A 14,798-nucleotide genomic window follows, 5' to 3' on the forward strand; every position below is an offset into this window, starting at 1 on the left:
TGTTAAAGTGAATGACTTTGACTTATATTCAAGGTCACAGGGGTCAAATTTGTTTAAAATCTTTAAACAACCTCTTATGAATAACCATGGGTCCCAGGATGTTTATACTTTGCAAGTTGCATCCTGAGATGAAAGCCTATACAATGTGTTCAACATAATGACTTTGTTCAACTTTCAATTACAGGGGTGAAATGTTTAAAAAAAAAAATAACGGGTCTTTTGAACGAATTTTAATCATAAATACTGATATTTTGCCTGTAGCTTTATTTTAGATCACTTTTAAGGTTACAAGTGTGAGTTTTATACCAGGTGAGCGATGCAGGCCCATTGGGCCTCTTGTTCAATTTACATTTCATGAACAAAACACATATAATCAAAGAAATATTACATGATATATTTGTTTGTTAGTCCAGTAAAAGCCCAGGAATAGTAAGTTCATATTGGACCAGACAAAAATGGGAGACTCTTACACAACATGAGACTCCAAAAAATAAACTAAATGCTTAAGGTTTAAGTCTGTATACAAAAAGACACAGCGAAATGATCAGACATTATTGTGACAAGTATCTAAATTCCTCTATCATAGACAATTTCACGTAAATATTAAAAGATATTTGGCAAATTAATGTAAAACACACTGGTTTCACATTTGGCACATTATAATATTTTTTTCAAACATGTCTAAAATCGACACATTCGATCAGTAAATCAGGCACATACATACACTTGTTTCACTAATAGAAAAAGTGCTGATTATCTCGCGTAAGTCATCAGTTTACAAAGATAACAGGTAACAGCTTGACAGTGTTGCCATGGAGGAGACACAACACACACAACACTAGTTAGACTCCACGAACAACACTAGTTAGACTCCACGAACAACACTAGTTAGACTCCACGAACAACACTAGTTAGACTCCACGAACAACACAGTTAGACTCCACGAACAACACTAGTTAGACTCCACGAACATAGCAAACACAACTTTATGCAACAAAACATACTTCACCAGGCAGTGCTAACTAAACATTACAAAAATTAAATTAACCGTCAGCACAATCTAATTAAAATCAGATCTCTCATTACATAACGTAGTGTAATGAGAGATATGATTTTAATTAGATTGCCGTCAGCAGTGCTGCAAGAAAACAATCACCAATAGAGCAAGAACAACTTCACAAAAACGATCACCAATAGAGCAAGAACAACTTCACAAACACAATCACCAATAGAGCAAGAACAACTTCACAAAAACAATCACCTCTAGAGCGAGTACAACTTCACAAACACAATAAATGATCATGTCCATCGACCAAGTATCCATACCCGGTCTTTACGGGGGGAAACAAAGACAACATAATAAAAACCTACAATCTTACCTGAATGACATCAACATAAACATTATTATCTTGTACTATTCCAGCTTTGCTGTAGAAGACATCAAACTTGGACTAGCGTCTGAGACTGTGGAGTACGAGATACAGATTTGTGACTGTAGTGGGCACGGCGCCTGTAGGTTTGACAGACTTCTCAGCCAATCTCACCCATCAGACAACTTCCGCCTGGCTTCGTGTGACTGTGACATTGGATGGACAGGTCAGTTTAAGTGTTTTTTGTTTTACATTTGTGATTTGCAACCACATAAATTCAAGCACTGCAGCTATCATAATACATCGCCCATTCAAACAAGATATAAATCAAAATAAAACAACCATCGTAATATAATATAGATGTATAGGAAACAAAGTGCTAAATCTGTTTGGTCTGTTATTAGGATCTCATTGTGAACTCGATTTTGACGGCTGCCAGGGAGCTCCATGTAGCAGCTGGGGTGCGAACTGCACCGACCTGATCCCAGCGGAGCAACAGAAACAGAAACACCCATACAAATGCAGCGAGTGTCCCTCTGGATATAGAAGGATAGGGATCGGCTGTTTCGGTACGTATTGGTACTAGGAATTTACGAGAATTGATCTGAATAAAATCTAAACAAAGATTGTATTCTGTCTCATTTATCAGTGAAATAACATTTTCCTCATTGTTATAAATGAAAACAATCACGTAGAAAAATTCACTTACTACAAAGCTTCATACCTTTGTAAAACAATAGCAGAACCAAGTCATTTCCCACCGACGACAGTGTCTTCCAGAATGAGGCTCTGGCTAAAACGGACGAGTGTAGTCATATGATCGTCCCATATGTATTATGCGACTCATTTCTACCACGTAACATACGTCAAAATATAGAACTGAAAAAGAACTTTAACCAAATTCCGGGAAGGAACGTTTATTATATTTTCAATCGAATGTATAACTGGCTAATCAGGAGGCCCCAAATTAATTCTTTAAATCACCTATGTCTATATTTTGAGTTGTCGTCGTGACCCCTGGTATGGGTGTTTTACTGTTCATTATAAGCGTCATTCTATCACAGACTGCAGACTGCACGTATACACCGTTTTCATGCCATCGGCACGCTTTGTATCCTGGTGTTGGATATTGATATTTTGGTATTTTTTCCCAGACATAGATGAATGCTATGAAAACGCCAGCCTCTGTGATAATGAGCCGGGCATCTGTTTTAATACTAACGGAAATTACACGTGCCGTTGCCCACGTGAGAGTACGTGGAATGGATCCTTATGCATTTCTCGTAAGTACGCGTGTGTTTATGTATTAATTTCAAAGTGTGTCTTTCATTGAATCTTTTTGATTTTTTTTTTCAAAATAGCGTTGATTTCTTCCTTGTTAATAATAATCATACATGATATCTCCATATCTCTCCTCAGATCCAGAACAGTCAACAACCGTCCCAGAATCCAGCACTGTACAGAGTCCAGGTAAGGCGGGCATCATAATAGACGCCTGATGCTAACGCAATTACATAGACAAACATGTTGATACTGTGTACTTTAATTAACTGTAATGAAATGTGATCAACATCTGAACATGTAGGACTCTTGCAGTATCAGTGGTGTTTTAGCTTTGCTAATTTTCTAAGCGCCGTAAACACTAAAAATCATATACCAAACTCCATGTTCTTTACTCTATCCTATACATTTCCTCTGTTGTTACCTCCCTTGGTGTCTCATTTCAAGTTTCTAGCTAGGAGATTTAAGTATGATGATATGATGGCCTACAACATGTCACCTGTGTGGTACCACAACAAGTGGACTCCGTCGTGAAGTAATATATAGCATGTTAAGACGTACCATCTTAAACAAGCCCATCATGGCAACTGTAACACAACTTAAACAACAGTCCTGAAAGAGTCGCGTACTTATATTGTTACTTCGCAGATTCATAAAGTTTGCATGTCAAACTTCCTTGCAGGCTTTTCAACCAATGCATGTAATTCCGAAATAGCGGTAAATGTGTCAGACAAAATGTACCCGTTCTTACGGCGAAGAAAACATTTTTAGTTTTTGATCGATATTTTTTAATATACACACGTGAAACACAAAAATGGTGCTTACTTTTCATGAATAAAGTTGACTTTCAATAATCGAAAACTGATACAAGAGAAATAGGCAATATGATGTTGATTTACAAATTCAACATGAAGACTACAGTTGTACGTTACTATGAATGTCAACTGAAAATTGCTTAAAACTAAAATTATTCGCTCAATATGCATGTTAATTTCTCTTTCAGTGGATCTGTGTGGATATTATAACGAAACACACAAGTGTCAGAACAATGGCACCTGTCAGCTCCAGAACACGAACGACTCCATTTGTGTGTAAGTAAGATAGTCACATTTGTACACGTTTGCTTCAGTATCATTATAAAGTGTTGATCACTGAAGTGCAAACGTATTGTAGGGAAGGGTTACTGATGACCTTAAGAGTCTATCCTACGTAGCTATTTAGAATATTAGAATTAAATACCCGAGTGTACGCCTTCTTTCTCCCACTTCTTCCTTAGAAATATCACAGAGAAAAAACATACAGAATAAACAATTAGTGACCAGATTTTTATAACGGTACGTCACACAGACGGATATAATATTTCTTTTAAACTGTAATTTTATACATATCAGGTGTACATCCGGTTACCATGGCGACCAGTGCCAGCTACCCAATGTAGCGAGCCCCAGGGACGGTGACTGGGTCGTCGAGATCCTCCTACCAGCGGCTGCAGCCGTGGCAATCGCGATTGCTACATTATGCTGTATACTGGCAGTAGTACGCAGACGCAAGAAACGAGGTCTAGACGAGGAGTCTGATCAGGATAGGTAATTTATTATTGTACGATTACTATCGCTTAGTGTTTGGTAACAAGTATTTTAACCTGACAAAGGCGATTGTTGGATTATGACTGCAAAACTTGTGCGGAAACCAAAAAGAACGCCAGGAGTTGGACATTCAGAATGAAACTAAACATGTTATTTTTTACAACATTCTATTCTATTGTATGTTGTGGACACTTGTTTTCCAGTTACGGGATACGAGGATCGTACGCCGTTCCTTCGTCAATATTCCTACCTAGGTTTAACACTAATTGGCGCCAATTTTATGGCTCGCCTAGTACATGGAATGACACAGCACCAACAGTTCACAGGGAACGCCCTCTACAGTTCCCTATCACCTACCCTTACGACAACGAGACCAACTCCAGCAGACCAGCGAATTCTTTCGACGATCAGAGTAAGTATTATATAATATATTCATGATTAAAATAAACAAATGATTTAAAGGGACTTATAGTTATACTAGTAAATCAAACGGATGAACTGATATTTGCTAGTACGCATTCATTTCTGCTTTTATATATAACGATGTATGTTTATTTATTTAGTTTCCTTTGTTTACCGAAGGGTAAGTTTATTTCATATCAATTATAACATACGAGAAGTCATTGTTCTTTATTAACAATTGTTTCGTTTTCGTGTTAATTTTGTAATAATCTTGTCAGTATTATATTCCTTTTGTTTACGTTTAATATGCATGTTTAGCATAACAATGGGAGTTCCGGTATATTTATATATTACGGTTAACAACGGGAATTTCAATTTATTGTATGTTACATGTTTTGTAAGCAAATGGAGTTTCAGTATATTTGCATGTTATAAGTTGACATAACACACAATAAAGGGTTATGGGCAATTATTGGAATGTTTTGTCAAATGTCAACGCCTGTACTTGTCTTTCATGCCATACGGTTGCAGAATAACCACGTGCCTTATACGTGACTAAAACTGGTGTGTAAAATAAGTGTGTTCATAACATTCGTATGAATACATACTTCACGTGTTATATGGTGAAATTATCAGAAACCAGCCATCAATCTCAAAGAAATACCCGAGACGATAATAAGATATATAATGTAGTTTAATAACGTATATAATTTTACCCGAGCGTTACGTCGGAGTTAATCTGTTAATTTCAAAATACACATCTAGCATAGCTGATAAATACTTGATATACAAATATACTACTATATAACTAGCTCACAATGTAAAGACATAAATTCCTCGCTCCACATCATTACAAACAAACAGCACGTTTTTCCCTGATGATATTAATTACACGCAGCAATAGGTTTGTTATGAGAATAACAAATATACATTTTTGTTCTATTAGGAACACACTTTGTATGAAACACGACCTGCTTGATGAGGTGATTTTGATGTCCTTTATTCTGTTTCTAAATGACGCAATGTCGTGTGTTTCAGGTTTAGATACGACCCCTGAGTGGTGTAACAATATTCTACTACAGGAAGAGGAGGTAGGCATAGAAACCATAGAATCTCCTATCGTATTCAATACGCTTTATAAAGTTTGCATGTGTTTGTTTTTACAGATTTCATTTTGCAACCCTGTTTTAACAGATATAGACGGGTTTTTGTTCGCAACAAATGCAGAATAACAAACTCCTCGATGGTGAAAAATACATGATATTTATATCATCTGCATATTGTGACGAAGAAGGATTTTACATATCGTTGACGGATACGCTGTAAACAATCATGTTGAGACTACTTTCTGTTCATTTATTCATGCAGAAATAATAGACACTATATTTCATTATAGGGTTAAAGTATTTTAGAAGTAACGAAATCATGAAAAAAATCAATCAAATATTCTTTGTAACGTCCTATTGTAAAAAGATTGTGTACGCTGATACAACCTTCCTTGATGTCTGTGTGCCTTCATATAAGTAATTCATCACTCAGATGCATCAGATTTATTTACCTTAATGACATATGCAGGCAAAATTAAGGTCAGTGATGTAGTCATAACTATCAAAATTAGAAAACAAATATGCAATAATTGTAAAAAGGAACTTAAGGCGTCAATAAATGATTCATCTGTTTCAAATAGTAGCAACGCATTTCGGTACCATTATGTTACCTGTATCTAAAGTACGACAAATTGTTTGGCTATGGATGATTGATTGATGAGCAGAAATTTGGCCTTTGTTGAATTTTACAAAACTTTTTTGTTTCAGTTCAACATCGGGAGACCGATCTACAAGACCGAGAGAATTTACCCTCATGTAAGTACCGAGGGTTGTTACCCTCATATAAGTACCGAGGGTTGTTACCCTCATGTAAGTACGAGAGAATTTACCCTCATGTAAGTACGAGATTTACCCTCATGTAAGTACGAGAGAATGTACCCTCATGTAAGTACGAAAGAATTTACCCTCATGTAAGTACGAGATTTACCCTCATGTAAGTACGAGAGAATTAACCCTCATGTTAGTACGAGAGAATTTACCCTCATGTAAGTACGAGATTTACCCTCATGTAAGTACGAGAGAATTTACCCTCATGTTAGTACGAGAGAATTTACCCTCATATAAGCACGAGAGAATTTACCCTCATGTAAGTACTGAGGGTTGTTACCCTCGTGTAAGTACGAGAAAAATTACCCTCATATAAGTACGAGATAATTTACCCTCATGTAAGTACGAGAGAATTTAGCCTCATGTAAGCACGAGAGAATGTACCCTCAGGTAAGCACGAGATAATTTACAATCATGTAAGTACTGAGGGTTGTTACCCTCATGTAAGTACGAGATAATTTACCTTTATGTAAGTACGAGAGAATTTACCCTCATGTTAGTACGAGAGAATTTACCCTCATGTAAGTACTGAGGGTTGACAGGTGTACAATTTACCCTCATGTAAGTACTGAGAGTTGACAGGTGTACAATTTGTAACGGGTTTATGTCGATTTCTAATGTCTATGCATATTACATTGAATTCACGTTGATTAGCGTCAGCTTTATGATTAAAGAGGTACACTATGTAGTAGGATAACCTACACAATATATTATAAAAATGTGATCAAAATAGCATCACTAAACAAAAATACAGAAAATGACATTAATACGAAAAGAAAATACAATTCAGCTTTACAGAGAATTAATAGTATGTTTGACGAAACAATGCAAAAAAACCATGATAACAATTGACACTGAAGACGAGGCATATTGTTTATTCATGTTTGATAAACATTTTAATGAGCATGGCTGTATTGGTTTGTATTCCAGCTCGACGACAGCTATTGAGGACGAGAATAAGAAGAGAGGCGACTCAATCGACCTGCGACACGTCCCACTTCTCAAGATATATTAGAATTAAGTTGGGATATTCATGGAACTTTCTAGAGAAAACACTGGGACTTATACTGGAATCTATAGAAATAATTCCTGGACATATACTGAAATCTCTTGAGATAGTGATGGGACATACATGAATAACTCTTGAGATAATGATGAAACATACAAAGAAATCTCTTCATGATGATTGAACATACACGGAAATCTCTTGAGATGATGATCGGACATATACGGAAACCTCTAGAGATATTCTATAGAATCTCTGTAGATAATTGTGAGACATCCACGAGCTATCTGGAGATATTACAGTGATATATTCAGAACAGCAAGATACGTATACAAATACAATATTATTGAAACTTATGTTTGTTACATTATCAGTTAATGTAACAAATTCATATATGTCACTGTAGTTTTTTATACGTGTTCTGAATTTCGCGATCTATGCATCTAGATTGTTTTGCCTAATATTTGAATTCGCGATAGATAGATAAATAAACGATATAGTCAACTCGCGTAATAGGGAGAAAAGTGAACCTTTCGCTAAAATAAGGTGACTTACAACATGACGTCAGTTAATCTTACACATTTACCATTACAATAAGATAAAATATTTATATATGTTATATTGATCTGTTAATATATGGGCTACAATAGTTCATAAATTAAGCTTGGCATTGTTGAACTGACATTCCAGAAATTAATATCTAATTTTTACAAAGAGTTGTTATTTAACTGCTGACATTTACTTAAGTGTTCATTTACCTGTTGTGATGTCATAAAAGATACCAATGGGTTACCTTTCATTACCATATCATATACGTTGAGGTAACAAAAAAAATCATTAATCATTAATGCTGTCGGAAAGACGTTCAACTTTACTGTTATAAAACATTGAGTTGGTGATACGCCTAGCGCTTTCATAGATAGGCAAACACTGTGGAGAGAGTGAACGTTTTTCGTTCTTTATATATCGTTAATTATTTTTGAGTGTGAAATACAACAGTTTATAATAATATATAACTAGTTTGTACATAAGATAATATTATATATATATATATATATATATGAATACAAAGCTGTACAGTTTATATTATAATACTTTAATACATTATAATAACAATTAAATACAATCTTTATATATATATGTATGGTAATGCATTAATTGTGCCAAATGATTTTGTTATTGTTCAATTCATTGATTGAGATAATTGCGTCCATTATTTAGAATTATTATCCCCAATCGGAATCACATATATTATTTGCATTTCACCATTAAGTTTAACAGGTCGTGAACTCTCATCATCGCAAAGTCTTTAAAGTAGTTTATCCATTGGATCACGTATAACAATTGCCACACTTCATCACTATTTTAAACTCTGAATCCAATGAAGTGGTATATAGATTCAGACATTTGTAGATACCACATTTTTTCTTAATTTGAAAATGTTTTATTTTCATTTAATTACTTACATAACTGGTAATGCGTTAATCTTTGTTATGGCTATTTAAGAAGAAATGTTACCAGGGTAGCCAGGTGTATGATTTGTGAAACTGGGTACATGACGCATGTTACTAGGGATAACTTGTGAAAATAGTATATGACTTGTGTAACTAGGAATATGACACGTGTAACTAGGAATATGACACGTGTAACTAGGAATATGACACGTGTAACTAGGAATATGACACGTGTAACTAGGTATATGACTGCTATCCTATTGCGAATTGCTTTTTAAATAAATAAATCAAAAAACATTATTAAAAGTTTTCGAAATCATGAATTTTCGACATTATAATCAATAGCTATAGCAGCCATACACGCGGGTTTGAGGTCGGTGTTAAGATATTATGAGATTTCGTTATTATATATGCATAGAACAAATCGTTCGAGAAAATAAGGAAGGTAGTGAAACATTTACCGTTAAAACATTAGGTTCGTGTATGCATGTTGGCGCGTTTTGTACATTTTATTATAAGCATATTAAATAACAAATAGTTTCGCCTCTGCAATGTTATAAAATGTACCGACGAAACAGTGACTATCTGAGAGTCAGAGGTAGTTTTTTAAGCTGTTGATACATTACAGGTGAGATGACTTTTTGAGAGTGAAAGCTAAATGAATAAAGATACATGCAAGATGCCAATCTATAAATGTGATTTTTCATATCATTTTGCTCCTAGGTTAGTCTGCAATGTGATCTCGAGTGGGATATATATAAATTATCAATATCTACCATAACGCTATATCACATCGATAAATAAAGTATATTTTCATATTGTTAAGACGTTGTTTTTTGTTTTTGTTTTGTGAACATATTCATTTTTCTACAGATAAAGGATACAGTAATTTGTTCCCAATGGTAACCAATAACATACCTACAAAATACGCTATTTTACTTTCTTTGCTCGTCATTTCCCCTACAGGTACTATTACCAAGTCCCATGTTGGAAATCATGAACAGAAATCTTGTACATTGACTTAAACCTCGTAATGTCATATGGTATTTGCCGCTAACATCTTGAGATTTTTATTGAGAGATTGAGAACACTTAAAGGTCCGTCAAACGAATTGGTGGGTATGGCTTCCCTTGGTCTCTCGTGTTGGTCAGTCTCCTTCAATAGCACCTTTTGATATCTACAAGTCCCCATATGTTCTTATTGCATGTGGTCATACCTGGTCAGTATAGTATTTTTCTTGTTATGACGTTTATCGACTTAGATGTCAAGATCTCTAGATTCAGTTTATATACTGGACATCCCAGACCGTTGTGTCTTTGGTGTAAGCGGTTTACAATTACTGAACAGTAATTTAGCACCACACGATATTTTTCATGAAATGTCCACAACGACCTTATGTCTGTCACTTCATCGGCCTTCACTTCCAGCCAAACATCCAGAATCCCATTCGGATGGACATGTAGTACTCCACCTTTTAAAAGGTTTAATTTTTCAGCGTACTTTACATATCTAGAGATATTGGAATTTCAACAACGTTTGACAGTCTTATCTGGTACATGTTTTCTGAACAGCTAGGTTAGTATACTTGATTCACTATGGCAGCAAAGAACACTTCTTTATCGGTTTATGAAACGTTTCTTGTAACACAACCATTAAGTGTTTCTATGTCACGTTTCGATGACTAGTACGGTATGTACTCTGTCACATTCATCAGACAAATGACCAGTGAAGCGTAAGCACATAACGGTGTAGCCGAATCGACATCGATTTGTGGACAATTCGTACGTCACATAGAAACACTTATTGGTTGTGTAACAAGAAACTTTTTATAATTTAAGAAGAGAATGTGAAGATTTTTTTTTTTGTTGGGTTTCAATGCGAAGTTCCGTTAATTATTTTACATCGTAGGCAAGAGTCTCTGAAGACAATGTGGTGTGAACACATTATGATTAAGATTAACGTTTACTACAACAATATCTACCATATGTCACATACACTGGTACAACTTCGTAAGGTAATTTCCTCTTCATGAAATTATTACGTATGCTTATAGCTTAAGAAAGATTTCTTGCTGTAAAAGCATTGAAATGTCATACATTCACATGACTATTGTGAAGTTGTCTCATAAAACGTAGTACTAATATCCCCATCGTTTGAGCAGAAAGTGCAGTTTTCTCAAGGTTACTGAACAGTTATAGATCAACATGAATAACAATATGTCAAAACAATTTTAATACAAAGCAGAGTCAAAATTTGATTTCGTGAATCTTTAAACTCAAGATGTAGTACTTGATATAAGTGTTTCGGAAAAGTGTTAAGAAGACCTCTCACTTGTAATGATCGAAGATGTATTACAAACATTAGGAAACTTAAAAATGGAATAAGTTAATAAAACAAAATAAATAGATAGATGTCACATATTTATTACAATTCATTGTACAGCGATACTATTACTTCCTTCTTTACTGAGGGCCTATGGGGGCAACGATACAGCTCAGCACGACAATTTGGCCAGATCCCCGATGCTGACCGTCTGTGTGCCTACCATTTGTCCCCTGTTGTCGATACAGTGACAGACGGATCCCAGACACTGGTGGTTCTGGTAGTTACCGTTAGGTGTACAGTAGAAGAAGCGACCAATCAGACCTGTGTCCATGTACTCTTGCTGGTCACGTGCACATTCTGTGGCCAATTAAAAATATTTAAATAATATTTCGAACACTGGTTGTTATAAAATATTAATATTATTTGAAATTTAAATATATGCAAAATGAAATAGTCTGTACATTGATGTTGTTATCACTTGTTCATAACAAAAAAGCTTCGGATCAGAGAAAATGCTGAGCCATAACGAAAGCACTAATTTGATGTGTTAACGTATCCTTCACTAGCTTTATAAACGTTAACTAAATAGACGTAAATCAATGACGAGTTAAATAACTTACAAATGTTATATTCCGAGACAAGGGAGGTCAAAATTGGATAGTTTAAGGAGTGAATTGAAACCCTCAAAAATAAGAAATACAAAAAACAATAGAAAATTTACATATCTGGGAAAACAAGTGATACGTCATATAACACTAAATGTACTTTACTGCTGTGGATTGAAAAGGTGAATTTTTTATATGATACTATCGCGTTATCAAAATGTCCATAGCTCTGATAGCACCAACACTGCCCGATAGCGTGTAATAATGTTTTCCGTAGTATGGTAAAACTCTGTGTATCGTAGTCACGTGACTATAGTTTAGTACGTATATGTGGTCTGTTTAAGTATACCTCACACACACATTACTGAATTGTTCATATATATATACCCGTGGTAGGGTAAAATGACTTACGGCAGTTCATGTCCTCCGATTGCCATATGTCAGCGCGGTAATTCAGGATATCTCTGCCGGTCTTTGACACACAAGAACACCTAAGAAGAGGTTCAAACATGCTCACTACATCGATAGGTTCCAAATACGTTACATGTATGGAGAACTTGTTAACATTATATATACATAATTATATTCATTTAGAAACTATGACAACTTACACTGATCCCTCATTTAAAAACTATTTCACCTTACACTGATCCCTCATTTAGAAACTATGACAACTTACACTGATCCCTCATTTACAAACTATTTCACCTTACACTGATTCCTCATTTAGAAACTATTTCAACGTACACTGATCCCTCATTTAGAAACTATGAAAACTTAAACTGATCCTTAATTCAGAAACTATTTCAACTTACACTGATCTCTCATTTAGAAACTATTTCAACATACACTGATCCCTAATTTAGAAACTATGACAACTTACACTTATCCCTCATTTAGAAACTATTTCACCTTACACTGATCCCTCTCTAGAAACTATTTCAACTTACACTGATCTCTCATTCAGAAACTATTTCAACATACACTGATCCCTAATTTAGAAACTATGACAACTTACACTGATCCCTCATTTAAAAACTATTTCACCTTACACTGATCCCTCTTTAGAAACTATTTCAACTTACACTGATCCCTCATATAGAAACTATGAATACTTACACTGACCCCTCATTTAGAAACTATTTCACCTCACACTGATTCCTCATTTAGAAACTATTTCAACGTATACTGATCCCTAATTTAGAAACTATGACAACTTACACTGATCACTCATTTAGAAACTATTTCAACGTACCCTGATCCCTCATTTAGAAACTATTTCACCTTACACTGATTCCTCATTTAGAAACTATTTCAACATACACTGATCCCTAATTTAGAAACTATGACAACTTACACTTATCCCTCGTTTAGAAACTATTTCACCTCACACTTATTCCTCATTTAGAAACTATTTCAACGGACACTGATCCCTCATTTAGAAACTATGAAAACTTAAACTGATCCTTAATTCAGAAACTATTTCAACTTACACTGATCTCTCATTCAGAAACTATTTCAACATACACTGATCCCCCATTTAGAAACTATGACAACTTACACCGATACCTCATTGAGAAACTATGACACCTTACACTGATCCCTCATTTTGAAACTATTTCAACTTACCCTGATTCCTCATTTAGAAACTATGACAACTTACACTGATCACTCATTTAGAAACTATTTCAACGTATACTGATCCCTCATTAAGAGACTTTGACAACTTACACTGATCCCTCATTTACAAACTATTTCACCTTACACTGATTCCTCATTTAGAAACTATTTCAACGTACCCTGATCCCTCATTTAGAAACTATGAAAACTTAAACTGATCCTTAATTCAGAAACTATTTCAACTTACACTGATCTCTCATTCAGAAACTATTTCAACATACACTGATCCCTAATTTAGAAACTATGACAACTTACACTGATCCCTTTCAACTTACACTGATCCCTCATATAGAAACTATGAATACTTACACTGACCCCTCATTTAGAAACTATTTCACCTTACACTGATCCCTCATTTAGAAACTCTTTCAACTTACACTGATCCCTCATTTAGAAACTATGAATACTTACACTGATCCCTCATTTAGAAACTATTTCACCTTACACTGATCCCTCATTTAGAAACTATTTCAACGTACACTGATCCCTCATTTAGAAACTATGACAACTTACACTGATCCCTCATTTAGAAACTATTTCAACGTACACTGATCCCTCATTTAGAAACTATGACAACTTACACTGATCCCTCATTTAGAAACTATTTCAACTGACACTGATCCCTCATTTAGAAACTATTTCAACGTACACTGATCCCTCATTTAGAAACTATGACAACTTACACTGATCCCTCATTTAGAAACTATTTCAACGTACACTGATCCCTCATTTAGAAACTATGACAACTTACACTTATCCCTCATTTAGAAACTATTTCACCTCACACTGATCCCTCTTTTAGAAACTATTTCAACGTACACTGATCCCTCATTTAGAAACTATGACAACTTACACTTATCCCTCATTTAGAAACTATTTCAACGTACACTGATCCCTCATTTAGAAACTATGACAACTTACACTGATCCCTCATTTAGAAACTATTTCAACGTACACTGATCCCTCATTTAGAAACTATGACAACTTACACTGATCCATCATTTAGAAACTATTTCAACTTACACTGATCCCTCATTTAGAAACTATGACAACTTACACTTATCCCTCATTTAGAAGCTATTTCACCTTATACCGATCCCTCATTTAGAAACTATGACAACTTACACTGATCCCTCATTTAGAAACTATTTCAAC

The 14,798-nt window shown here is 34.9% G+C and overlaps 2 protein-coding genes across 3 annotated transcripts in view; one reads left to right on the forward strand and one right to left on the reverse strand.

The window, feature by feature from the left end:
* The window catches only part of LOC110463602 (mucin-like protein), a 21,947-nt gene extending 13,352 nt beyond the window's left edge, over positions 1-8,595 (forward strand). Inside the window, exons 13-22 of one of the 2 annotated variants that reach the window (XM_021518344.1) lie at positions 1,424-1,596; positions 1,775-1,939; positions 2,525-2,653; positions 2,790-2,840; positions 3,655-3,742; positions 4,043-4,237; positions 4,441-4,649; positions 5,678-5,730; positions 6,454-6,501; positions 7,504-8,595. In XM_021518344.1, coding sequence (XP_021374019.1) covers positions 1,424-1,596; positions 1,775-1,939; positions 2,525-2,653; positions 2,790-2,840; positions 3,655-3,742; positions 4,043-4,237; positions 4,441-4,649; positions 5,678-5,730; positions 6,454-6,501; positions 7,504-7,521 — 1,129 coding nt within the window. In that variant the 3' untranslated portion in view covers positions 7,522-8,595. Of the gene's footprint in view, positions 1-1,423; positions 1,597-1,774; positions 1,940-2,524; positions 2,654-2,789; positions 2,841-3,654; positions 3,743-4,042; positions 4,238-4,440; positions 4,650-4,800; positions 4,821-5,677; positions 5,731-6,453; positions 6,502-7,503 lie in introns of those variants that run through there. The other variant, XM_021518345.1, reaches the window with a different exon arrangement.
* Positions 8,596-11,436: 2,841 nt separating this feature from the next.
* LOC110463604 (saxiphilin-like) overlaps positions 11,437-14,798 on the reverse strand; it is a 14,047-nt gene continuing 10,685 nt past the window's right edge. The window contains exons 5-6 of the mRNA XM_021518346.1: positions 12,375-12,454; positions 11,437-11,715 (exon numbers count right to left, since the gene is read on the reverse strand). Coding sequence (XP_021374021.1) covers positions 11,528-11,715; positions 12,375-12,454 — 268 coding nt within the window. The 3' untranslated portion in view covers positions 11,437-11,527. The remainder of the gene's footprint in view (positions 11,716-12,374; positions 12,455-14,798) is intronic.

The sequence above is a fragment of the Mizuhopecten yessoensis genome, unplaced genomic scaffold (assembly GCF_002113885.1).
Source record: "Mizuhopecten yessoensis strain PY_sf001 unplaced genomic scaffold, ASM211388v2 scaffold10917, whole genome shotgun sequence".
NCBI classification, from domain to species: Eukaryota; Metazoa; Mollusca; class Bivalvia; order Pectinida; family Pectinidae; genus Mizuhopecten; species Mizuhopecten yessoensis.